This window comes from Vitis vinifera, chromosome 13 (genome assembly GCF_030704535.1).
Source record: "Vitis vinifera cultivar Pinot Noir 40024 chromosome 13, ASM3070453v1".
NCBI lineage: Eukaryota > Viridiplantae > Streptophyta > Magnoliopsida > Vitales > Vitaceae > Vitis > Vitis vinifera.
The window spans coordinates 28,011,995-28,039,849 of NC_081817.1; the positions used below are offsets into that span (position 1 = coordinate 28,011,995).

General features: G+C 35.2%; 1 protein-coding gene and 1 long non-coding RNA gene across 2 annotated transcripts; both read left to right on the forward strand.

The window, feature by feature from the left end:
* Positions 1-11,300: 11,300 nt before the first annotated feature.
* Positions 11,301-20,542, forward strand: LOC100249903 (carotenoid 9,10(9',10')-cleavage dioxygenase 1). Its single transcript, XM_002278592.5, has 15 exons — positions 11,301-11,482; positions 11,598-11,917; positions 13,260-13,330; positions 13,557-13,571; positions 14,798-14,909; positions 15,393-15,492; positions 15,661-15,723; positions 16,009-16,119; positions 16,204-16,388; positions 17,591-17,729; positions 18,414-18,531; positions 18,620-18,721; positions 19,335-19,604; positions 20,063-20,174; positions 20,335-20,542. The coding sequence occupies exons 2-15, from the start codon at positions 11,687-11,689 to the stop codon at positions 20,362-20,364; spliced, it is 1,659 nt and encodes a 552-aa protein (XP_002278628.1). The 5' UTR covers positions 11,301-11,482; positions 11,598-11,686; the 3' UTR covers positions 20,365-20,542.
* Positions 20,543-24,873: 4,331 nt separating this feature from the next.
* Positions 24,874-27,555, forward strand: LOC104881310 (uncharacterized). Its single transcript, XR_787346.3, has 2 exons — positions 24,874-27,136; positions 27,251-27,555. It is a non-coding gene; the product is annotated as an uncharacterized LOC104881310 (long non-coding RNA).
* The last annotated feature ends 300 nt before the right edge of the window (positions 27,556-27,855 follow it).

The window sequence follows — 27,855 nt, forward strand, 5'->3', positions numbered from 1 at the left end:
CTCCTTTGGTTTGTTGTACTTTATCATCCTTATGTGGACGTACCCAAGATTCTTGTGAACCATTAATCTAATGTTTGTTGTTTGTATTTGATATTAAGATTTGTTTATAATTCCTTTTTTTAATATTTATTTATTTTGTAATACTTGGTTTATTTTGATATGGGGCTTTTATGGGGTTTTTGATCAAAGTGAGATGCATGAAATTTTAAAATCCAAATTAGGCAAGAAAATCAGTTCCTGCAATATATATGGCAATGAGAGGCTATTTTCTCTCGGGATTGTTGCTTTATGCATGGCGTGGAAATGGAGGAGATTATTAAGAGGGAGAGAAGACACATAAATGGTGTCTGGGGTTTCTGCCTTGTAGAGAGAGAAAGGGAGATTTATGGAGAGAGAAGGTCAACTAGGTTGGGGTTTGAAATTGAATTTTGGGCAGGATCCAAAACGGATGGTAGAGATTGGATCCTGGGTATCTGACGGTGGAGTTTGGAGTTTGAATTTGTTTAATGGGGTGGGATGTGAGCTTCTCACTTTTGGGCTGGGGTCCAACAGCCCAACTTCTTTTAAAATATTTTAAAAAATATGACATTTCAAAAAGTATTAAGTTATCTTTTTAAAAGAATACTTAAATTTAAATACTGAATTTTAAAATTATTATTTTTAAGAAATATTTTAATAATATTTAAATTTAAATTAAATCGACACAAGTAAAAATATATTTTACAAACATGATTCTACATTCATCACTCATTGTTTAATATAAATATTATACATCTAACTTAACTATCTAAAATACTTTAAATATAGTTGTTTAAAAAAATTATTATTTAATATCAACGAAAATAAATATTAGTTAAAATCAATGAGGATATATATTAGTAAAAATCAATAAGAATAAATATGTCAATTTTATTATTTAGAATAAATGTTAAATTAACTTTATTTAACATTATTAATGCATAAAATAAAAAACAAATAATAAATTTGAAATCATTATTTAAGAACAATTTAATTAAATTCTACTTAAATTATTAAATAATAAATATTATGTTTACCAAATGCTCTTTTAGTATAATAAAAATAGAGATTTAGGAGTCAATCCCTTTTTACTACATGATAATTGGGTTAACCATCACTTTTTTGCAAGCCACTTTTTGATATTATATTTTTCAGATACAAAATGATTAAAAAAAAACCTAAAAACAGAAAGGAAAAAGATGCTTTGTACAAGATTCGTTATGGTTAAAGTACAAGTAAATAAATAAATAAGATTACATCACCATCGAGTCACATGTTTATGTTGTTGGTAAAAAAAAAAATATTAATTATATTCAAATGATTAAAAAAAACTCCACCGGCCAACCCAAGTTGGTTTATATTATTGAAACAATACTCCGTTTAGTCTATATTAGAATCCAATTTTTGTTTAAATTTTTAATGAAAATAAAATTTGTATCATATCATTAACATCACCGCTAAATACCCAACAAAAATATATAGATAAAGGCTTATTTCATTGAACTTCAATATTTAAAAATATATTATATTTAATATTAAAAATGAGATTTAGAGAGTGTTTAGTAAATCAATATAATGAATTAATATGACTTAACTTATTCTTATTCTTATATCTTTTTGTTGTCTTATTTACCAACATTGGTGAGAGTATATTTGACAATCACGATTCTACATCCACGACACATTTTTTATAATAAATATTATACAATTAATTTATGTATCTATAACACTTTAAATATAAGTGTTTAAAAAAATAAAATTATTATTTAAAATTAATAAAAATAAATATTAGCTAAAATCAATGAAGACAAATATTAGTCAAAATTAATAATAGTAAATATATAAATTTCAATATTTAGAATAAATATTAAATTAATTTTATCAAACAATATTAATACTTCAAATAAAAACCTAGCAATGAATTTTAAATCAATATTTAAAAATAATTTAACTTAAAATCCACTTAAATTATTAAATAATAAATATTATATTTTACCAAATGCCCTTTTAGTATGATAAAAAAAGGATTTAGGATTTAGATACAAATAAATAAATCCCTTTTTACTAAATGATAGTAGGGATTAACATTCAAATAAATAAAATCCCCTTTTATGCCACTTTTTGATACTATATTTTTATACAAAATGTACAAAAGAAAAAAGATAAGAAAAAAATGCTTTGTAAGATATTAATTATGGGCAAATTACAAGTAAATAAGATTAAGATTACATCCCAATTAAACGACATGGATAGGCTGTTGGTCAAAAAATTAATTCTATTCAAATGAATAAAAAAGCTCCACCGGCCATCCCAAGTTGATTTATATTATTGAAACAATAATATACTAAGCATATACAATTCAATAATTCAACCAACATCATCTTCATCACCTAACCCACTTCAAATAAATATTGGGTTCAGTTTTAATTGTCTACACCTTTTAATCAAAGATTACAAAACTTGGACAGCAAATGGTGTCTTTTATAAATGTCTTCCAACAACTTATCCAACTTTTAATCAAAGATTACAAAAAATTTTAATTGAAGTTTTGTGGAATGTTGGATCCAGACAAAGAGTTAACAACCATGAATAGTACCAATGAGTTCAATTTCAAATAAGCATGGGGCCTCCACCTCAATGTCACCACATGTTTGAATAAAAATCATAAAAACGTTCATATCAACTCAACATACATAATTCAATTATTCAACCAACATTATCACCCTACTTTAAAAAAACAATAAAAAATGATTAGATTGTGATTCTTCAAAATCTAACCCTTTTTAAAAGGTAAGAGTCTAGGAAAATGAGTATAGCTCTTTGAATACCCCCTCTTCATGTTGTTTGTCTATATTGCTTTCTTTCTCCATTATCTTATAAATTCCAAAAAAAAACTATTGGACCAAGTGATGTCGGATGGGACTATAACACAATATTTTTCTTATGACCCGAAAGCATGGTCTTGGCACCAATCATGGCGGAAGGGACTAGAGCGCAAGGACAAAGAAGATTTGAAGATATTGTTAAGCAGTTGTTGGATTCATCGAATAAATAAGTGGCCACTTTATCGTAGTTACAAAATTCATTAAATAAACAAGAAGCTATTTTATCAACTTCGATTATAGCAATAAATCTGAAATTCGAACATATGACCCTATTCAATTTTAAAAAGTACATATAAACAATTGTGATATACATAATAGATAAGAGTATGTCAGATTTGATTATTCTTAATATGTAAAGAAATACAATGATATATAAGGCATAACAAGTCTTTTACTAGGGTAGCTAAGGCTTTATATACATGAAACCATGCAAGAAATCCATAGACCATTCAAATATAAAAATTATGATAATTAAGATTATGTATGATTCTTAGAAAATATTAAGAAAAAAAAATTATAAGAAAAATTATTATTTTATGTTTGGATGTTGTGGAAAATGTGAGGAAAAAGTATTATGGAAAAAAATTAGAGGAAAATGCTAAAAGCTTTTTCTCCCCAATTCCCTTATATAAAAGTGAATAAAGTTAAGGTTGGAGAAAGTATACTCCTCCGATAATTTAATTTTCTTTCTCTTAACTTTTTCATAGACATTCCAATAAGAGAAAATTAATATTTATAAATTTTTGTGAATTATATTTGTTATATAGAAAATTTGTCGTCTGGGTTTTTCCCACTGTGTGGCCACGTTGTGTTAGATTTGTAATTCTGTTGTTTTGTTCATCTCAATTGGGATTTAGGAGAGAGTAAAAAAGAAAAATCAATCAAATGGAGGAGAGAGAGCGAGAGAGAGAGAGAGAGAGTGCGAGATAGCTAGAGTGAGGGAGTCTGAGTGCGAGGAAGGAGAGCGAGGGGGGCTGCAATCGAAGGAGAGCGAAGGCGAAGAGCGAGGGCCTTTGCGTCCGAAGGATATCGACGAAGGAAAGAGAGGATTTCTATGGCTGAATGGGAACGGGGGAGAAGATCGAGGGCGCTCGAGCCGGAGTGAAAGTCTAGAGGGAGCTGATCTCTTGGGGCACCGGGATAACCCTAGGAAGAACAGGTTCAGTGTCTAATCGAAGACCTTTGAGATCGAGGTGGAAGTAAAAAAGGGCAAAACGCAGCTTGTGGTTTTGGAGAGGAAAAGAGGGACCTCGTCGTGGGTACGGATGGGAATAGAGAGCCTAGGGTTTTTTCTGGAAGGTTTGGTCCATTGCTGTAAAGACTCGAATGGTGGGAAATGGAGAAGAAACTGGAAGGAAAATGGAAGGGCCTACTCTATGGTACGAGATGAGAATAGAGGCGGGTGCTACATCAGATTAGGAGTGGTGGATATGGAGAACAAAAATGCTAGTATTTTTATCCCCAAAGGGAGAGGAGCAGTGGGGGGCTGGACCTCAATGATTGAGTCGCTAAGGCGTCTGAGTATTGTTAAGAAAGGGGATGAGGGCAAGAAGACTGAGGAGATGTTGTTGAAGCCTATCACGACGAAAACTTTTGCGGAGGTGATTAAACAGCCGATGAGAAAAGATCATGCAGCAATCAAGGTGGCGGTTAGAGAGAAGGAGATAAGTAGAAATATGGAAAAACTGGGTCATTGTTTGGTTGCGTCTTGGAACCCTAGATCTGGGAGAGGGGACGACCTGAAGGCCTGGGGAACCCTATTGGCAAAAGATTGGGAACTGAAGGGTAATCTGGGCATTGCAAAGCTGGAAAGGGGAAAGATTTTGTTGGAGTTTGAAAGATTGGAAAAAGCGAAGAGAGCTCTAGGTCTCGGAAGCATTACAGCAAGGGGGATTTATCTCCGTCTGGAAAAATGGAGGCCAGCGACAGGGTGCATGCTAGAAGGGGAAAAAAGGCGTGAGGCATGGGTGAGAATTGTGGGCCTCCCTGTCTCTCTTTGGGATCAGGCCATCCTGAGAAGGATTGGTGAGGAGTGTGGGGGGTTTCTAGCAATCGATTCCCAAACAGAGAAGCTAGAAGAGCTACAGTGGGCGCGGATCCTGGTAAAGACGAATGAAGAAGAACTACCCAATGTGGTAGAAGTTTGGATTGAAGATCTGTGCTATGCGCTAACCCTTTGGTGGGAGGTCAGGCCGGTCTTGAAGGTAGGGTCGGCAGGGCTGAGAGGGTTGAAGAATGCTGCAGTGGTCGAGGTTAGGGGTGAGGCTTGTGCACCCGCGAAGAAGTGCGTGATGGAGATGGAGGGTGTCACTAGGATCGAGACGCTGTAGCAGCTGGTAGATGGGACAAGGAGCCAATCTGGTGGGTCGGAGCGTCTGGTGGAGCCCCGTTTGGGTGGGCTGAACGAGAGGGGCCCCGCTAAAGTCTTTCGGAATACTGAATTGAATTCTAGGCCTCCTGGGCCTGATCCAAATGCTTTCGTGGCTGGGCCGTCGCGGGGTGGGTCGTCTGGGCTATTGGGTGATGGATCACATGCTGTTGGGCTGCTACCGAGGGAGGATGTGGAACGGGCCAAGCCAATTTTGCAATCAGTAGTGTCTGGGCTGGGCTATAAAGATTTAGGCCTGTCTAGAGAGGCTTGCTTGTTGGGCTGGACTGGCCCACGACTGCTGAAAGGGCCAGATGCAGGCATTTCCTCTTTCTGGTTGAAGAGCAAGGAGGAGATGGAGGATCCAAGCCTTGCGGAGAGTCCAAAGACTGATGGTGCCCTAATGGAAGAAGCTCAGAGGTATGGAAACACATCTAGTCTTGGTGGATTATTGGTCCCCGCTGCTTTCTTTTCCCCTCCTCTTTTTTCTGGTCGGACCCCTTTGGGTTATTACGACTTCTCTGGTGTTGGTTGGGAGGTAGCCCAGAGAGAATCCCAGGGCTGCATTGTCAATGGCTTAGGGTTTATGGAGCAAAGGGCAGTAGCCAATTGGGAGTTGATGGAGGCCAGCAATGGCAGTAATGGAGAAGGTGGAGAGGAGCTACGTCTGACCCGTACAGAGACACAGGAAGACAAAGGATGGGAAGAGGTTGATTGGGAAGATAGTGAATTGGCCAGGTTTAGCAAATTTCTGGGGTTTTCGACAAAAGGATTGGAAAAGGATATCTTGGACTTTTTGGTTAAGATCAGAAAAAGGAGGGAAAAAGTCCATAGTAAACTTCTTTTGGACAAATCGAAGTTTGAACGGGAGCTGAAAAGATTAGAATGCTCCATTAATTACGAGAGGGGGAAGAAGCTGAGGAATGGTATGCAAGAAAGAGGGGATCAAATGTTGGTAATCCAATGAAGTTAAGACTGTTAAGTTGGAACGTGCGGGAAGCTAATGATAGCTCCAAAAGAAAGGTGATTAAGGCCATGATTAGGAGTCAAAGGGTGGACTTGTTTTGTCTCCAGGAGACAAAAATTCAATCAATGGCTGAGGGAATGGTTAGGAGTCTAGGCACTGGGAGGTTTCTGGAATGGGGTGCTTTGGATGCTCATGGCTCTGCAGGTGGTGTGCTGATTTGTTGGGATAAAAAAACCTGGGAAATGATTGAGATGGAAGTGGGTCAGTTCTCTATTTCCTGTAGGCTAAGGAATATGGAGGATGGGTTTGTTTGGATCTTCACAGGTGTTTATGGGCCGTTTTCTAGGGAGGATAGGGAGGCTTTTTGGGAAGAGTTAGGGGCAATTAGAGGCATATGGAGTGACCCGTGGTGTATAGGGGGCGATTTTAATGTCGTCCTGTCTCAAAGAGAAAGGAGCAGTCAAGGAAGGATAAGTGGTGCAATGAGAAGATTCGCCCAGACAGTAGATGATTTAGAGCTTCTAGATATTCCGTTGCAAGGTGGTGTGTTCTCATGGAGTGGGGGCAAAAATAACCAAGCATGGGCAAGATTGGATAGATTCCTTGTGACCCAGTGCTGGCTGGATAAGTTTTGTGGGGTTGTTCAATGTAGGTTGTCGAGGCCCACATCTGATCACTTTCCTATTATGCTGAAGGGTGGAGGGTTAAGACGAGGCCCATCTCCGTTTAGGTTTGAAAATATGTGGCTGAAAGTAGATGGCTTTAAGGACCTCCTTCGGGAATGGTGGCAGGGGACTGTGGTGAGGGGGAAGGCCAATTTTAGATTGGCCTCTAAGCTGAAGGTGATGAAACAGAAAATCAAAGAGTGGAATAGGGAGGTGTTTGGCAGACTAGAAGTTAACAAGAACTTGGCTCTCCAGCAGGTTGAGTTCTGGGACAGGGTGGAAAGTGATAGGAGCCTGTCAGTAAGCGAAACGGAAATGAAAAAGGGAGCTAAGGAAACTTTCAAAAAGTGGGTTCTTCTGGAAGAAACACACTGGAGACAAGTGTCAAGGGAGTTGTGGTTGAAGGAAGGGGACAAAAACACAGGCTTCTTCCATCGGATGGCCAATGCCCATCGTAGAAATAATTGCCTGGACAAAGTCAAAATCAATGGGGTGTGGAAGGCTGAGGAGCAGGAGGTAAGGGAGGGGATTGTGCAAAATTTCCAACAACTTCTCATTGAAGAGCCAAGTTGGAGAGCGGATATTGAGGGGCTGCACCTCCCTTGCCTAAACTCTTGTGAGGCCGAAGGTTTGGAGGTGCCTTTCACTATGGAAGAGATCCACTCTGCTTTGATGGACACGAATGGTGACAAAGCTCCTGGACCAGACGAGTTTATAGGGGCTTTTTGGCAAACATGTTGGGAATTTGTGAAGGAGGAGATCATGGATCTGTTCAAGGAGTTCTTTGTGCAAAAATCTTTTGCAAAAAGTCTCAACACCACTTTCTTGGTTCTTATTCCTAAGAAAGGGGGAGCGGAGGATCTTGGGGAGTTCCGACCTATTAGTTTGTTAGGGGGACTGTACAAGCTTGTGGCCAAGGTGTTGGCAAATAGATTGAAGAAGGTCCTTGGAAAGGTGGTTTCAATGGACCAGAACGCCTTTGTGAGGGGGAGACAGATCTTGGATGCCTCTCTTATAGCTAATGAGGTGGTTGACTTCTGGTACAAGCGTAAGGAGAAGGGGTTGATCTGTAAACTGGACATCGAAAAAGCATATGACAGCATCAACTGGAATTTCCTTATGAAGGTCTTACAAAAGATGGGATTTGGGACTCGGTGGATGGAGTGGATTTGGTGGTGCATTTCAACTGCCAAATTTTCTATTTTGGTAAATGGGGTACCAGCAAGTTTTTTCCCAAGTTCCAAGGGGCTGCGTCAGGGTGATCCTCTATCTCCCTATCTCTTTGTCATGGGTATGGAAGTGTTAAGTGCTCTCATAAAAAGGGCTGTTGGGGGAGGGTTCGTCTCAGGGTGCAGCCTTAGGGGGAGAGGAGGGCTGGTGATGGAGGTCTCTCATCTACTATTTGCGGATGACACAATCATCTTTTGTGAAGCTAAGAAAGAGTATCTAACCTCTTTAAATTGGATTTTGGCTTGGTTTGAGGCGGCGTCTGGTCTAAGAATAAACCTAGCTAAAAGCGAGCTAATCCCTATTGGGGAGGTTGAAGAAATTGAGGAAATGGCTGTGGAGCTTGGGTGCAAAGTGGGAGCTCTTCCCTCAGTTTATTTGGGGCTGCCTCTTGGAGCCCATCACAAGGCCATATCTATGTGGGATGGGGTGGAAGAAAGAATGAGGAGAAGATTAGTCCTTTGGAAAAGACAATACATTTCTAAGGGCGGGAGAATCACCCTCATCAAGAGCACCTTGGCCAGCATTCCAATTTATCAATTGTCCCTTTTTCGGATGCCAAAGTTAGTAGCGAAAAGGCTTGAAAAGTTACAAAGAGATTTTCTTTGGGGAGGGAGGAGAATGGAAAGGAAAATTCACCTCATCAACTGAGAGGTGGTGTGCACTCAAAAAGTGAATGGAGGGCTTGGCATTCGGAAGATTGATCTCCTTAACAAAGCCTTATTGAGCAAGTGGATTTGGAGGTTTGCCTTTGAAGAGGATATTCTTTGGAAGAAAGTGATTGGGGTGAAATATGGTCAAGAAGGTCTTGGTTGGTGAACAAATGAAGCTCGTGGAGCCTTTGGGGTTTGGAAGGAGATTTTGAAGGAGGCAAATTGGTGTTGGGATAACATTAGGTTTAAGGTGGGCAAGGGGACTAGGGTAAATTTTTGGACTGATCATTGGTGTGGTGATGAGGCGCTGTCCAGAATTTTCCCTCAATTATTTGCTTTGGCGGTGCACAAAAATGCAACTATCAGTGAGGTTTGGGACTCTAGCCTTGGTCAAGGAGGTTGGAACCTCAGATTTGCTAGGGATTCAAATGATTGGGAGCTGGATTTAATAGAAGCTTTGTTTAACATGCTGAGGGATTTCAAGATTTCCCAAGAAGAGGATTCGGTGGTTTGGAGAGGCGGAGGTCAAGGTATTTTTGGAGTCAGATGTGCTTATAACCTGCTGGCTGCTCCTAACTCCCTTGATTTCCCGGTTAGATGCATTTGGGTGGACAAGGTCCCTACTAAAGCTGTTTTTTTTGCTTGGGAAGCTACATGGGGGAAGATCCTTACGTTGGATAGGCTCTAAAGAAGAGGGTGGCAGCTTCCTAATTGCTGTTTTTTGTGTGGTTGTGAAGAGGAAAATGTAAATCACATTCTTTTACACTGTACAATGGCTAGGGTTCTTTGGGATATTATCCTTGCCTTGTTTGGGGTTCATTGGGTGTTCCCAGAGACGGTCATAGAGTTGTTACGTAGTTGGAGGGGCTCCTTTGTGGGGAAAAAGAGGAAAAAAATCTGGAATTCCATACCGGTGTGTATTTTTTGGACGGTTTGGAAGGAGAGAAATAGATTAGCCTTTAGAGGGGGTTCTTTAGACATACAGAAACTCAAAAATTATTTTGTTTGTAACTTGTGGAGTTGGGCTAGAGTATACATGGGAGAGGAGTCCTCTTCGCTTTTACTCTTTTTGGAGTGGCTCGCGGCTACTTAAGGGCCGTTGAGGCTGCTTGTCTCTTTTGTTTTTTGGGGGGTGGCTGAGTTTGTATACATCCTGTATGCTTTTGGCAATGTTGCCCTTTAATACAAGTTGTGCTTATTTATAAAAAAAAAAATATTTATAAATTTTTGTAAATGTATTTAAAGGAAATAATTTATTTTTTATGTATCAGTTCCAACTCATTTTACTTATTTTAACTTTTTTATATCAAAAATAAATAATTTAAAAATACATTAATTTCTAACTAATTTTAATTATATTTAATTTTCTTTTATATTTTCTACCATAAAACTAAATATGAGAAAATTATTTTTCTTATTTTTTTTTTCTTTCATTAATACTTTCCAATAACCAAACATACTCTTAAGGTTGATGGAGAAGAACAATGTGGGTAACTAAAAGCATTTAAAATTAAAGTTAAAACCATAATATCAACATATACAATTTTTGATAGTGCATAACTTTGATAAAATATTAAAACAACTTTCTATGTAAGCTAAAAAAGACGATCGTGTGAATGGTAAACATGATTATTTCTTACTAATTCCTAAGAAGGGTTCACGTAGATGTTAGAATCCAAATTTTGTTTAAATTTTCAATGCCCATCCTTTTTGAAAGGTACTTTTAATATAATCCTTTTTTGGTAATGGAAAAAATATGTTATTAAAAAAAATTACAAGATTTATAAAATTTAAAAATGTTTATGCCTATTGCACCTCACTGATCATCTCCTTTCTAAGCTCCAACCAAATTGGTATTGAAGAAAATACAATTGACATTCTAACAAGATTCTCTCCTTCCAAAGCTCTTCATTCTTGATGCTTTTAACTAGTCATTTTGCATTAATATTTAAAGTAGCAAAATATTGAAAAAAAATATATATAAATCTAAGTTTCCAAACCTAATTTAACTATTATTTTTACGAACATTGCTTTTAAAGAAGTTTCCTTCCAAAATAGAAAAATTATTTTATAAACGTGTTATTAGCCCTAATGATACTATCAAATACTAATAATTGGATTTTAGATATTAATATAAAAAAAAAAAAATTCATCTTATTTCAAATTTGAAAATTTTCAATAAAACTTTGAAGAATGATAATAGATGAAAATAAAATTTGTATCATATAATTAGTATCACCGATAAAAACCCAGCAATAATGTATAGATAAAGGTTTATTTCATTGAACTTCAATATTTAAAAATATATTATATTTAATATTAAAAATGACACTTAAAGAGTATTTAGTAAATCAATTTAATGGTTTAATATAACTTATTATTGATTTATTAAAAATTAATTCTATTCAAATGTATAAAAAACTCGGCCGGCAACCCCAAGTTGATTTATATTATTGAAATAATTCTATTCAAATGTATAAAAAACTCGGCTTAGGCAAGACCAACCTTGCTCAGTTGGTATACAACGACCAAGGGGTGGTAAGCTATTTTAATCTTAAAATGTGGGTTTGTGTTTCGGACGATTTCGATGTAAAAGTACTGGTTAGAAATATCATAAAGTCTGCAACTAATAGAGATGTGGAAAACTTGGAGTTAGATCAGTTGCAACAACTCCTTAAGCAGAACTTAGATGGGAAGAGGTATTTTCTTGTGTTAGATGATGTCTGGAACTGTTTTTGAAGGCAATCACAATATTTAGAAGTTTTTGGAATTCTAACATTTTTATTTTAAAAAAAATAAAAATTATTCATATAGGACACTAGATGAGACGATGCAATCAGGCGGCAGATTAGAGAACGAGGAGGTGATAAAAGCTCCAAACCACTGAGCAGTGATTGACGGCAATGCCGGAGAAGATGGCGGAGAAGGAGGAGCAAGGCGGCACAGGAGTAGTGGTGGTGGATCCGAAGCCGAGTAAGGGGTTCACTTCGAAGGCGGTGGATTGGCTGGAGAAGCTGATAGTGAAGTTGATGTACGATTCTTCACAGCCTCTCCACTACTTGTCTGGAAACTTCGCTCCGGTTCGCGACGAGACTCCGCCGTGCAAGAACCTTCCGGTCATTGGGTATCTTCCGGTGGGTGAGATTGACGAAACCCATGTTTTTCTTTTGCGGGAAAACATTTGGCTGCGTGTGCTTGGCTGCTGAGAAAAGAAAAGAAAAAAAAAAAGAAACTTTTGGTTTTTGTCTATTTTTAAGGAAAAGTGAGGCTCAAATACCAAATTTGATTTATTTTACATTCAAATCATTTTCTCACCAAACGAATGGAGCCTAATAGAAATCAATTGTAGTTCGAATTTCAGCTAACTTTTCTTCTTTTGCTGCTTGAATTCCTTGTGTTTTTTTCCCCTAACTTTTTTTAATAGGGATGTTTTCGTTTTCTTGATATATTTCTTGGAAATTCATATATAGTGAATTATTGCATCTCTTTTTAATTTAATATTTTTTGGTTTTTTTTTTTGGTAAATTACATTATTAGTCAGGGAATGATGTAATAGACTAACAGCATGTAGACAGTAGTATAATGCTGGGCAACATAGATATGGCATGTTGATTTGATAAATATAATGCGCAATTTTTTCTCTGTTTCCGAAATATGCCGAGTATTTGCAAAAACTCCATAAAATTTAAATTTGGATTGGTCATTGAATATGAATTGACAAGAGAAATTGGAGTATGAAAGTTTAGAGGATGAATAACCAGTTTCAAGAAGTTGGATTCTGAATTTAGGAAAGAGTTGCTTTAATTTTGTGTTTGTTACTTTGGCCTAGTTAATCAGAATTTTGTTCAAAGGTCAGACAAATTATTTTAAAATTTTAAAAATTTGGGATTTTCCAAATTCATCAAGTGTCGTGCTACTCGATCAGAGTTGTCTTTCGACCAAATGTTAACAAATGGGCTGTAAATTTGCCAGCTCTAAGCATGGTAACAGTTATCGAATCCAGTGTATTTTTTTTCATGAACATGATGGCTGCCAAAATTTGTGTGAGAAATGTAACCCATTTGATGTATATAATTGGGTCTGTTACCCCCCACAGAAAATCTTTGATTTTTTGTGAGAGTGAACAAGAGAAATATTTAGTGAGAAACAAACTATAAGACTATAACATAGTTTGTGTGGTTCACTGCTATGTATCTAGGGGGACAAGCTGACTAGAGATAGATCCACAAAATATGAAAAACATAATAAGATCTTACCTTCCCTAAAATCTAACAGCAACCCCATCGAAACCTTTTGTTTTCTTTTATCTTTAATGATTATGATGAATCCCAATTGCTTAAATACTCATTGTAAATCTGCTAATTTTATTTCCTGTCAAAATTGCCAATAGTTTGATTTTTTTTTCCCCTTGGATACTGTAAGTCTAGCCATTCATCCTCTGCTAAATTGATTTGAAATTGGAAATATTGCTTACAGGAGTGCCTGAATGGAGAGTTTGTCAGGGTTGGCCCCAACCCTAAGTTTTCCCCTGTGGCTGGATATCATTGGTACGCCCTTTGTCTTTATGTCGAACTATTTCTAATAGAGCTTGACATGGTTTTTGGTGGGGTGATTATACTCAGTTGGTTTGCTTAAAAAATGTTAAATTTTTAATTTACCTTCATCCCAATCATGTATACTTTTGTTTTTTACTTGTTTCAGGCTATTCTTGCAAATGAAATGTTAGTTATCAACCCGATGACAACTGTGCTGATCCCTTTTTTCTCTGTGCAGGTTTGATGGAGATGGGTGGGTGTTTTTCCTTCATTCACAACTGAAATGCAATGTAGTCCATGAAGGAATTTTAACTGTTTTGACTTCAATATTTCATTTGGTCCCATTGTGGACTAGCTTCAGTGTCTCTCTGCATGCTGGATCTCTTATCCAATGAAGACAAAACTGATATTTTTGTTCCAAAAGCTATAGTATTGTTTTTCTTAAAATTATTCAGTTCTTTGGTAGGTAGAAATATCTACATTTTTTTTTCATGATTTCCCTCTCTTTGAGATTCTTCCTGTGCCTGAACATGTCCTAGCTGCTTGACCAAGGTTTAAAATTTATACTTCATAGGCATGTAGGAGCTTGTGTATAGTTCCTGTTCTAACATTCAATGCTGAACTTGTTACTAGTCTATCTATGTGGAGTCGCTGGATCAAGTTATTATTCAAGATGAAATTTATTTGTCTCATCTTAGTCTTCGCCTTAGCATATGACTATTAAACGTGAGTCATATCAAAAAAGATATAAATCCCATTAATATGAATATCCTATAATTTTAAGTCTGAGTGGTGATAACATACTGAAGATGGAGATCTTCCTTGGGTATGCTGCTTAATCATGAGGATATTTACTCATAATCAATATATTTATCATCTCTGAGACTGCAACTGTCCTGCTACTAAATTGGAATTTTGTGAAATCAAGAGACTAATACATGCAAGACCCAGTGCTTTGAATAAAAGACATTAATTAAATAATTTAAAACTGGCTGTGGACTATCAGGGAATATGCTCAATTATCTGGGTGCTCTGGGGGAATACTATGTCTACTAGCTGTGAGAGAAGAGAAAGTTCTGACTTCTTTCTGGTTGAGAAGTATTTGCTAGACTAGGGCATAATCTTAGTAATAGAAAAAACATACAACAAAATGTGATGATATGATCTCCCTGTGGCATTTGAAATTTTCTGATTGGTTCCTAGATTATGTAGCATCCTATTGAAAGATCATTATGTTCTTAAAGAATATAAACTTAAACAAGGAGTTGATCTTGGTGAATTTTAATTTTGTTTTCAGCAGCGAAAATTAATCTGTTAATCCAATGTTTGCTTTTCAAATATCTTATTATGTATTTTGACGGCCTTCCTTATTATTTTCCGTCTTGGAGAGTCTCAAGATTGCTTAGAAACCTTACTGGAATTCACTGTTAACTTTTTCTAAAGTAACTACGGCTTTTTATTGTTTCTTCAACTATGCAGCATGATTCATGGTTTGCGCATCAAAGATGGAAAAGCTACATATGTCTCACGTTATGTTAGAACATCACGTCTTAAACAAGAAGAGTATTTTGGAGGAGCAAAATTCACGAGGGTAGGCAGTGAACTGCATAAATTTTTTCCTTCTTCTGGCTGGGGAATAACATTTTCTCTTGCCAGGCTTGCTCCTCTATGGTTTTTGATCATGGATTTGATTCTTCAGTTAAAGTTCTTGGTGAACACTATATGAATTAGAGAAGTGTCATCCAAATGAAATAAGATTTGTTTCTATAAATGAAAAATATTGGTACCTTATAGGAGAATTATGCCTGTGGATTAATTTCAAGGTCAAGAGGATGTAACAAATTAAGATAGAGGGTGAAGTTGAAATTGAGCAAAAATCATAAGAGAAGGAAAATATATAGTCTATAATGCCATAAGAGGAGTAAATATTAATTGATTTGCGAGAATATATGATAATTAATGAAGAAGAAAAGTTAGTTCTAAATTTTAAACTTGAAAAAAAGTAGGTTAGCCTATGGTGCAAATGTTATTTCTGAGATTCTATTATCTTGGGTTTTTGTTTTGTTATTTGCAGTTTGGTGATCTTAAGGGCCTGTTTGGATTGCTTATGGTTAACATGCAAATGCTGAGAGCAAAATTGAAAATATTGGATGTTTCATATGGAACTGGGACAGGTAGGCTTTAAGATTGTGTACGATTGTGCACCTTTTGCAAGAACTCATTCCAGTAGGAGAAGTCACCTGCTACAGTTCCTAAAGAAAGTGTCTTGTATTAATTTGGTTGTCATGTAAGTAGGAAAACGTATTAGAGAAAAGGGTTGACTGTTTAACTTCTTCTTCCAGGTAATACAGCTCTAGTGTATCACCATGGTAAGCTTTTGGCACTTTCGGAGGTTGATAAACCTTGTAAGCTTATATCCTCTCTCCATTTTCACTTTTGAAAAGCATGCATGTTCTCCAAATTGACTATTAATCAAAATGTTCAATGAAGTGAAGCATCAAGTGTTCTATCTCCATGTCTCAATGAAGGGTTTTGTTTTGCCGTTTTGTTTTTTTGGTATCTCTGGTCATGCCACGACATGATGAAATTGTTAGGCTTTTCACTTTCCTGCAAGAGATAAATGAGAACTGTAAAATTATCATTACCTGTGTCTATTGTGGAACTCAAAATTTTATTCTGGCTTTATGAAGATGTCCTAAAAGTTTTGGAAGATGGAGATCTGCAAACCCTGGGGTTGCTGGATTATGATAAGAGATTGACCCATTCCTTCACTGCTCATCCAAAGGTCGACCCCTTCACTGGTAAAAGCCCATCCTTAACAAAGAAATTTGATCATACTATAGTGTAAATCAATTCCTTCTGAGTAGTTAAACCCTTGCATGCAGGTGAAATGTTTACCTTTGGCTATTCACATACACCTCCTTATATTACATACAGAGTTATCTCGAAGGATGGTTTCATGCATGAGCCAGTGCCGATAACAATTTCAGATCCTATCATGATGCATGATTTTGCCATTACTGAGAATTATGCAATTTTCATGGATCTTCCTTTGTACTTCAGACCAAAGGTAAGGTTATTATTTGATTTCTTTTAGTTTGAAATTCTCACATGGTACAGTACACCTTTGATGTTATGATTGAATTTGTCTGCAATAAAAAATTTCTAAAAATTATTATTCCAAATTAACTAAAAATCATCTCAGAGAAGATAAGAACATTGGAAAATGCTCATTGAGTGTGGTTTTTCAAAAGGTGGACAAATCTGCATAATTAAGACTTGTGTGAGCCAAAATGAAACTGGGTCAGCAGTTGGCTGTATTGAATTGGAATTGCTTTTGTATATTTGAGATATATGGAATTCAAATTCCTTTCTGAATCCTTTGGTTTTTGAAGACCTTCAATTCTGTTCTTAGGCCTCAAATCATTCAAAGAAATAGGGGTTTGTTGCAGTCAAGGTATACGGTGTGAACAGTGACTTGCTACACTTGTGTGAGTACTCGCTAGAGCAATGTTGTATATTTATGCTACAATAATACCAATGCTGTCTGCATTAAACATAAAAAAAGTGTAAATAAATCAAATTCAACTAAGGAACCGAAATAAACTCCTGAGCACATTTATGTGGCTAGGAAATCAGGGCTAGCAGGTCTGACCTGAGATGAATATGGAACTGAAGTGTTAAAATATATGTCCAGTTACTCCAGTTATCTGAAGCTGGTGGAGAGGAGTGGGGGCTGCCCCTAAATGTTACCCATGCAAACTCAGAGGGCTTGTTTGTGCTTGAGAACTAATGCACGTCTCTGAAAATTCAACTAAATTTCCTTTGCTTTTCCCGATACCAAGTGGTTTTAGGTAAGACGATGGGGGTTTGGGGGGCATTAGACCCATGGTTACCCATAGGAAAGACAATAATGCAAAATCTGGAAGTATCCTTACTAATAGGCAGTGAAGCCCAAAGTTCAAATCCTTGTGTATCAAGTCTAGTTTTTGAGTTGGAGTTCATAAACTCTTGCAGTAATTTCCAATCTTAATTGAAATTGTAGTGTCAAAAGTTTAATCAATAATTGTAGTTTAAACTAGTGAGATGTTGGCATGGATGATTTGCTTATGAAGATCAATGTGTTGCTTTATGTAAAAAGAAAGGCTAGCGGTGGCATTCTATAATAAGCATAATGGTTACTGTCATGCTCTGATTTCTGACTTCAATCTGATGCATCAAACTGATCACATCTCATTCAGCTTGATTAATTCATGATATTTCAATTTGCAGGAAATGGTGAAAGAAAAAAAGCTAATATTCACATTTGATGCAACTAAAAAGGCTCGTTTTGGTGTACTTCCTCGATATGCAAAGAATGAGCTCCACATTAAATGGTTTGAGCTTCCAAATTGCTTCATATTCCATAATGGTGTGCCCACTTTGCTTTCATCTCCATTTCAATTCTGCAAACGACAATCTCCTCTAAATCTATAAAAAAAAAACAACAATCTCCTCTAAAGTTATCCAGTTTCCTAGGTTCAAGTTCACCCATAGCCTAATAATCATAATATCTGCACATTGATAAAGTTTAGATGGCAAATCTGGTGCTGTCAACATACTTAGCCAGTACATGAGAAGGTTTTTTGGGGTTCTAATGTTAATTCCTTGTCATTGCTCATTGCCTAGAATCTTAATCATTAACAGAACCAATTGCAATAAACAGGGCCAGACTATATCTAGGAGAACAAGAAAAATCCCTGGGTGGATATGAAATTTCTGATATTAGATTGTGTAGGTTTGGACAATATACTAGTAGATTTTATACAAGATCTCATGACTGACATGCCACAGAAAGCACTTTCTCATACTACAAGAGGATCTAGGAAATATTTTCTATTAGATACAAAGCTCAACCTTGGTTTTAGCAGTCTACAGTTGAATATGGCATTGTATCAAAGTTATCTGAAAACATTGTTTATTTTCCAAAAGCTATTCAGATTTTTACAATATTTAGTAAAAATTTGGCTGTGTGCTTCGGGATGGGGAGCCGCATAGCCCACTTAGAACTTTTGCAGTGTTCATTCTGACCTTTTCCATGGCTTCCTTGCACTAGCCAATGCTTGGGAGGAGGAGGACGAAGTTGTTTTAATCACCTGCCGCCTTGAAAATCCAGATTTAGACCTGGTTGGCAGGAATGTTAAAGAAAAGCTTGAAAATTTTGCAAATGAGCTGTAAGAGTATTGCTTTTACCAATTTGATGAGTATATTGCTGGTCTTTGTTTCTCCAAAGTGTTCCTGATTGTTGATATTTCTTATCAGGTATGAGATGAGATTCAACATGAAAACGGGTATTGCGTCACAGAGAAAACTATCAGCATCTTCTGTGGATTTTCCAAGGGTGAATGAGAGCTACACTGGCAGGTATGCATGAACTCTGTTTGTCAGTATTTTGGCAGAATTCTGGGTTGCTGTATGTGTAAAGAGATACTTAAATTCTGCTAAGAAGCCGATATTTAGGAGCGAATGAGAAATAGCCAAACATAATATTAGCATATTTTTCATAACCCTCTTTTAAAATGTTTTCTCTTTTACCTTTTTTTTTTCTTTTTTCTTTTTTCATATGATATTTTGAATGATGGTGTAAAGTTTTCAAACTATTGAAGGCCTGTCTGGGATGACTTTAACCTCTGTTTTTAATCGTAGTCATAAAAGTATAAATAATTACTTTTTTTTGTCTGGTTGATTTTTGTTATATTTGAAAAGAAAATATTAAGGAAAATGATTTCTTATATTTGATTTATCATGAAAAAATACGAGAGAGGATCAAATATACTCGTAATCGTATAGAAACTTATGCATATTCAAAGTACCTATTATTAATATAGACAAGAAAAACAAGTGAATGAGTTTAAGAAGCTACCCAAACAGGACTTTAATCGCTGTACTGTAGTTTGTTCCATTCAATTTTCATCTTTTTCTCTGGGTCAGCTTACATGAGCATTTTATGTATTAATTATCCTCCATGCAAATATAGGAAACAACGATATGTATATGGAACCATACTGGACAGCATAGCCATACTGGACAGCATAGCCAAGGTGGCGGGCATTATCAAGTTTGATCTGCATGCTGAACCCGACACCGGAAAATCAAAGCTTGAAGTTGGAGGGAACGTTCAAGGCATTTTTGACTTGGGGGTCGGTAGATTTGGTTCAGAAGCTGTCTTTGTCCCTCGTGAGCCCGGTATCACCTCTGAAGAAGATGATGGCTACTTGATATTCTTCGTCCATGACGAGAAAACCGGGTATTTGTCTCCCTTCTCACCCTCTTGTTCTAATCGTTTATGAATATGTTGATAGTCATTAGCCACTAAACCATCTATTTGTTTATATTCCAAAATTTGAGACAAGGTGAACTTGTTTGAAAACGATTTATGAAAACAGTTTTCTGTTATTTAGACTGAGTACATTTTTCCAATTTCAAAATATTTTTGACAAATTTTAGTTCTGAAAATAAGGTGATTTTATGGAACATATATGTTTTCAGCTAATTTTTATAGAGTATTCTGAGAAACAATTGAAAATACAACAAAAAAGACCGTAAATTTTTATATTGTTTAGTAGTGTATAATGTCTTTCACGGAGAATAGGCCAAAAAAACTGTTTTTCATATTTGAGCTCTTAAACAGAATTTTGTTTCTAAAAACAATGTTTTTGAAAACAGTCTTCGAACCTTCTTATATTTTTCATTCTCATAATGCAGAAAATCATACGTGAATGTAATCAATGCAAAAACGATGTCGCCCGATCCTGTTGCCATTGTTGAACTACCCAATAGAGTTCCATACGGTTTTCATGCCTTCTTTGTCACAGAGGTGAGTATACTTACTCCTAGCTCCGTAAAGTTTAACCTTTCAAAAAAATAAAATGATAGTTTAATATGGTATCAAAGTTCTTATTAATTAATTGTCTCAAGATTTAGTGTTCTACTGTTTATTTTCTGCTTCTGACTTGAACTCGGGTTTTCTGACTCAGGAGCAACTCAAAGAACAAGCAAAACTTTGAAGAAGAAATCATAGACTGCCATGTAAGGAATGCATGTAGCATACAAATAATGTATCCATGTATTTATCATATCATCTAATGAACCGAATCAATATGTTGTTATAGTAATAATTATGGCTACTTATGAAAGGATATTTTTTTTTTCTTTTTTTTGAATAATAGCATTATATAGAGTCTATATCATTCTCCAAAGGTATGGTTTTCACTTCATTGACTTTAGCATTCTAAAAATTGCATTGCATGTAAATTTAAGAGTGGCGGAGTTTCTATATTTAGAGTCTGTTTCGAAGTGATTCTAATTGACGCACTTCTAATTTTTAGTACTTGTTAGAAACGTCTTTTAGAAAAATTATATATGCTAAAAAAAACAAAGATTTTTGAAGAATTATTTTTCAAGTAATTGTTCATGAATGATGTCAAGTGATTAATCATGTACATTTTTAAAAATGATTTTTAAAAGCTTCTCAAGCACTTATACATTCCATAAGAAAATGTTTCCAAATATTAGAAAGCATTTTTAACCTCTTAAAATCGCTCCCAATCAGGCTTTGTTTAGTTTTGAAAGGTGGGTCTCGAGTTTCAATTTTATGGAATGTCTCCTCTCTTTCAAATGCATGGGTATTAGAGTTATAATTTAGAGTATGTTTGTCAGTGATTTTAGAAAGCATTTATAATATTTCTAATACTTAAAATTTTTCGAGTGTTTAAAATATTAGAAACGTTTCTTAAAATCACTATCAAATACATTTGAGTTCGTTTGATAGTAATCTTAGGAAACATTTTTAACATTTTTAACACTTGAAAATTTTTATCATTTGAATATTAAAAAGATTAAAAACATTTTCTAAAATCACTACAAATGCACTCTTAGAACTTGTTTGGTAGTGATTATAGGAAGCGCTTTTAATATTTCTAATATTTGAAAATTTTTATCATTCAAGTGTTAGAAATATTAAAAATGCTTTCCAAAATCACTCTTAGACGCACTCTTAGAGCATACATGTTGATGATTTTACAAAATGTTTTTAGCTCTTTTAATACTTAAACAATAAAAAATTTAAAATGTTAAAAATATTAGAAGCATTTCCTAGAATTACCACCAAACGGAATGCTAGTTAAGGTTATAATGATAATTCCAATTGAACCTATTCATGAATATCTAACCTACAAGTTTAGGTTGAGAGTTTACAACTTACATTAAGTTCATGGCCAATTAGGGTTTAGACGGTTCTTAAAGTGTATTAAACAAAAAGCTAAAAAATGAAGTCTTATGATAAAAAGAACAATTATTTCAAAGTTATAAAATATAAACAATGTATCAAAGAGTTAAAATATATAATTAGTTATCAAGTTGATATAAAACGGTAATTTTTAAAGCTACGTTTCAACTTTTTAAAGATATTTTAATAATAAAACAAAATTAATAAATAAGTGTCTAAAATTCCTAATTAGAATAGATTATTTTTATATAAAAATATTATATAGCATATCTCTTTATGTGTTATCATAATATTAGATTTTCTTATAGAAAAACAAAAATTATTAGAAATATCTTTATAAATATTTTAAAACATGAGGGGAAAAAGTTATCAGATGAAAATGTATTTATAAAAATTATACAAGATGGATATAGGTATGAACTAGGGAAAAGGTTAGTGAAAGTTGTGTTTTGGGCTTCCCATCCCAACATAATAACATTTTCAAAACCCAACAATGGGAAATATGAGAATCAACTTTTAATATGAAAAGTTTTATCATTTTTGTACACTCTGAGTCGACTCCATCTTCTATGCCCAAATTGCCCCTTCGTTTCTCTAGCTCAGCATCATCCCAACCTCTATATCGCCCGCTCTCATTTGGAAGCTTTCTCTCATCTTCTTTCACTCCTGAAAACCCAAAATCTCTCATTTCACTTCAGAAACCCAAATCCAAAACTCCAAGACGATGTCAAAATACATCTTTCAACTCATCTAGGAGCCATGGGAATCTAAGAGAATCCGAGAAAAACGAAATGGAGCTCGGGTGGAGAGAGTGGGTACCCGAAAACTGAAACCCTAATCTTCAAATGTGTCATAGACTCACAAATTTGTGTCTAAGATACCTCTATCAGCAAGAAATAGCACCAAACATCTCTCCTAGACCATTAAATCGACGAAGCCCTTGAAGAATCAAAGGAAATGGTGCAGAAAATAAAGTGCGGGAGACTCTTAAAGTATTGGGTCTCGACGAATTGATTGACCAATCTTCGATCGATGACTGTACTTTAGGTACTACCTTAATAGCCCTTAGGTACGACCTTAATTACCTTAAGTACTATCTTAACTGACCTTAGGTACTACCTTAGTTAAACTTAGATATTACCTGTGTGAAGCCTTAAAACTTCATTTGTGGATATTACTTACTTCATTTGTGACCTTTAGAGCATGTCATTTTGTGATTAATTAGTGTGATCAGCTTGGTTCAACTTTGGTATTTTGGTGACTGTACCTCAGGTATTACCTAAGTAAAACTTGAGTAATACCTATCTGAAGTCTTGAAACTTCATCTGTGGATATTACTTACTTCATTTGTGACCCTTAGAGCACGTCATTATGTGATTAATTAGTGTGGTCGATTGGTTCACCTTTGATATTTTGGTGATTGTACCTTAGGTACTACCTTAATAGCCTTACCTTAATCTACCTTAGGTACTACCTTAACCACCTTAGATACTACTTAAGTAAAACTTGGGTACTACCTATCTGAAGTCTTTGAACTTCATTTGTGGATATTACTTACTTCATTTGTGACCCTTAAAGCACGTCATTATGTGATTAATTAGTGTGGTCAATTGGCTCACCTTTGATATTTTGGTGACTATACCTTAGGTACTACTTTAATCTCCTTAGGTACTACCTTAACCAATATTAGGTACTACCTTAGTTAAGCTCATTCAATTGTCTAGGAGCCGGTTGGTGTCCTTTTCAATTTTAGACATAAAACCGATCGACCAGTTACCCCTTCCGGGTCGAGAATGAAGTAAGTAATATCCACAAATGAGGTTACGAGGCTTCAGATATGTAGTACCCAAGTTTTACTTAATTAGTACCTAGGTCGATTAAGGTAGTACTTAAGGTATATTAAGGTAGTACCTTAAGGCTATTAAAGTGGTACCTAAGGTATAGTTACCAAAATACAAAGGGTGAACCAATTGACTACACTAATTAATCACATAATGACGTGCTCTAAAGGTCACAAATGAAGTAAGTAATATCCACAAATGAAGTTCTGAGACTTCAGATAGGTAGTACTCAAGTTTTACTTAGGTAGTACCTAAGGTCGATTAAGGTAGTATTTTAAGGCTATTAAGGTAGTACTTAAAGTACATTTACCAAAATATCAAAGTTAAACCAACTGATCACACTAATTAATCACAAAATAACATGTTCTAAAGGTCACAAATAAAGTAAGTAATATCCACAAATGAAGTTTTGAGGCTTTACACAGGTAATACCTAAGTTTAACTAAGGTATTACCTAAGGTCAGTTAAGGTGGTACTTAAGGTAGATTAAGGTCGTACCTAAGGGCTATTAAGATAGTACCTCAGGTATAGTCACCGGTCGAGGTCCAATCGAGGATCGGTCGACCGGTTTGTCGGGACACAATACTTTAAGAGTCTTCCGTGCTTCATTTTATGCATCATTTCCTCTAGTTCTTCAAGGGCTTCACCGATTTAATGGTCTATGAGAGATGTTTGGTGTTATTTATTGTTGATAAAGCTATCTTGGACACGGATTTGCGAGTCAAGGACACATTTGGAGGTTAGGGTATCAATTTTTGGGTATCCGGCCATTCTCTCCACCCGAGCTCCATTTCATTTTTCCCAGATTTTCTTGGACTCCCATGACTCCTAGACGAGCCTAAAGGAGCATTTTGACACCGTCTTGGAGTTTTGGATTTGGATTTCTAAACTGAAATTAGAGATTTTAGGTTTTCAGGAATGAAAAAAGATGAGAGAAAGCTTCCAAATGAGAGAGGGTGATATGGAGGTTAAAATGATGTTGAGGATGCTAAGTTGGAGAAACGAAGGGGCAATTTAGGCACAACAAATGGAGCCGACTCAGAATACACAAAAATGATAAAACTTTTGATGTTAAAAGTTAATTCTCATATTTCCCATTGTTGGGTTTCAAAAATGCTATTACGTTGGGATGGGAAGCCCAGAGCACAACTTTCCCAAAAGGTTTTCAAATGAAAATGTATTTATAAAGATTATTTTTTTTAAAAAAAACACTATCCTACAAAATAAAATACTAGCATCTTTTGAAATTAGGATTTAAATTGGATTAAGAATATATTTCATCAAATTTTCTATCCAAAGTGCTTTTAATGAAAGCATTTAAAAAAAAAAATTGAAAAAAATTACCCATCAAATATTTTTCTTATAAGCACTTGGCATGATTTTTTAACTTTTCAAAATTTCTTTATAAATTTTGTCTAGTTTCCCTTTAAAAGTCAAGTTTCTTATAAACAATTAGAGATCATTTAAAAGTCAAATGATAATTTTTATCCATAAATCAAATTCACATAATCTAAGTAAATTAAGCGTCTTGGACCTTGGTACCCAAATATTCTTAAAATGCCCTTTAATCTTATTTTCAAATATTTGCTTGTATTCTTCAAAATTTGAAAAATCCTCTTTATAAATTTTTATCCATAAATAATATCTCCACACCACAGTAAAATTGCATGAATTCAAATCATTTTTCTTAAAAAAATTTAAAAATAAAAAATAAAAAGTTCAAAAATTGATCAGCATCCCTCAAAATGCCTAGTATCAACCTGGCATGAAACTATGGTTTCCTCAACCACTGCAATAAAGCTTGCAAAAGGGAGCACCAAATTTTCACAAATTCCATGCATACATTCAGATTACTAAATATTTCATCATTGGGATGGTCTTAATAAACTTCGTGGCTCTTTCCAAGTTGCCTTTGCCTGGGTTTGTTGTCTTATGGTTCACTCTGGTGGTAGGTATAACACATTTCACTATTTTCTTAGATGGTTCACACCCTATTTCACTTAAACCCCCTTGTGGCTTGAGGTTGTGATATGGAGCCTGGTTCTTATTCTAAATGTTATGATCATTGAAAACCCAATGAATGGTGAAATGCATCAAATTAAAGCCATGAATTTCGAGCATGATTCAGTATGTTTCTGGGTTACCAGACTTTGATAGGTGGAAGGTAGTAAATTTGAAAGGAATGGATGTGCCTTTCCACAATGTCAGAAGTTTAAGTTGAATGAAATATTTCAAAAGCACAGCAGGTATTGCATTTCCCAATTTGTATGTTTTCTAGTTGCAGATCTTTTTCACTCATGGATCCAATTTTGTCGAATGTTCCATAGAGACATGTATGAGCATGATAGTCTCCATTTAGTTACACAGAAGAAAATGTTCTTTTCATTTTAACTTGGACAGCATGGCTGGAATTGCATGCAAATGGTGGTTTGTTTGCAACATATAAAGCTATAAGATTGTGAGTTGAATTTGCTCAATACACCGACTTGTGTGAAGCTGATCTTTGGTTTACTTCCCAAGGGATCCATGGGTGTGAAGTTAGTTTCATAGATTCTAGTCTATTCAGCTTGGATGCAAACTGTGTTATTTATTCAGGCTGGTCCTTTAGAATATTGATGACAGACTACATAGCTTCAGAGTAAAGGATTTGTCCGACATTCTTAGCCAAATAAAAGCATGTTGAGCTTTCTATGTATGATTGAAATCCAATGTGTGCTATGATTAAATAATGATCATTACTACTCCTTAGTTCTCATTTCATACCTTTTGTTTCAATGGATCTTTATGTAAAAGATCTAAAAGTGATGAGTTGATAGGAGGAGTGCTAAGTTTGATCTAGCGGTTACTAAGTTTGAGTATCTTAAAATGGTAAAATTGTTACTTTGGTAGGTCTCAAAGAATCAGGGAAACAGCTCTGAATTTTTATCTGTTTTTTATGGGAATTGTTTTGCTCCTCTTTTAATGTCTTTATGGTTGATATGTATGTGTTTTGGGATTGTGGTTGAATCTAATTTAAATCCAAACACATGATTTACAATTATCATGTAGTTACTGAAACCACATGCTTTCTTTTTTTAATTAATGATTGATTATTGTTTGTTGTATGTCACTGTAGCATTATAACTCTTGACTTGTGAAAGAAAAGCTCATTTATGTTGTGCAAAAGTTTCTTAGTACCCAGATTCTTTTTTAATTCTGTTTCTTTTATTTCTCCACTGACAAAGCTATCTGTATGCAGACAAATCCTAAGCACAAATGCCATGTATTTCTCTCAAGAGGGACAAAAATCTATAGATTGTTGAAGTTCCACAACTCGATAAGTCATAGTATAGCACAGGATATTTCTTTAGCTCCATATTTATCTACCAAAAGACTCATCTTTGCCTACCAAATATGAGAAATTTTGATATATGATAAGAAGTTGGTCGAAGTGATATCAGGTTTTTGCTAATAAAAAAGAGCTTAAATGCAAAGAGGTCCTGTGTTGCATCTAGCTTGTGTTCTCAAAATTCCTGTTACATTTTCTCTGCTTTAGGTTTTATAAATTATTATGTTCTATTCTGCCATGCCCCCCACATATACCCCTAGTTGGATGGTTTGATATGCATAGCTTATATCTCTTCCCTCTCTCATGCAATGTAGATAATGTTGATCTGGGAACAGCATGTGGCAAGTATTTCCAGGTCTCTTGCCTGAGCATTGTTGATCCAGGTAAGCCTTATATTTCACCATGCTGGACTGATTTGCTTTACCAATTAAGCATATGGCAAGGGTAACCAATTGCACTTTGTTTTTTTTTTTTTTTTTAATATTTGTATGTTGCAGGTGATTCTGATATCATCAAGCAAATGCCCAGTGACCACTGAGCTGACTGTTAGATGGGTGCTGAGGTTTAACATTTCTCACAAACTATAGGACAATTTTGTTTTTTGGTACTACCATAGACAGGAGCCTCTGTAATTGTTGAAATTTTTCGTCCCATCAAAAGGGCAAATTTGATTTTGGTTAAATGACAGCAGACCTTCAAATCGCATACGGTTTTTAGAATCAAAAGAAAGATAGTGTGGGATATCTGTGATTGAGCTGATGCCCTTTTCATCCCTTGATAATCTGATTTTGGTTCCTTAGAATTGTGGGTTTTCTTTTGATGTTTTGCAAGCTGACTTACCCTTCCAGAGTTCTCGGTTTTAGATTCTTGTTGAATTGAATGTGCTGTGCTTAGTGGAATAAAGATAGGTTTTTGATGGAAATCATCACAATTACCAAGAGACCATCTCCCGTTTAAATTGTTTGGAAGTGCCTTCATACAAAAACTTGGTGTTTTGTAAATTTTTTTAAGTTATTTTTAAATAATCTAGAGAATCATTTATAGTAAAATTTTTTACAATTATTCGATAGATAATGCTTTCAAAAATTACATTTTTGTTATA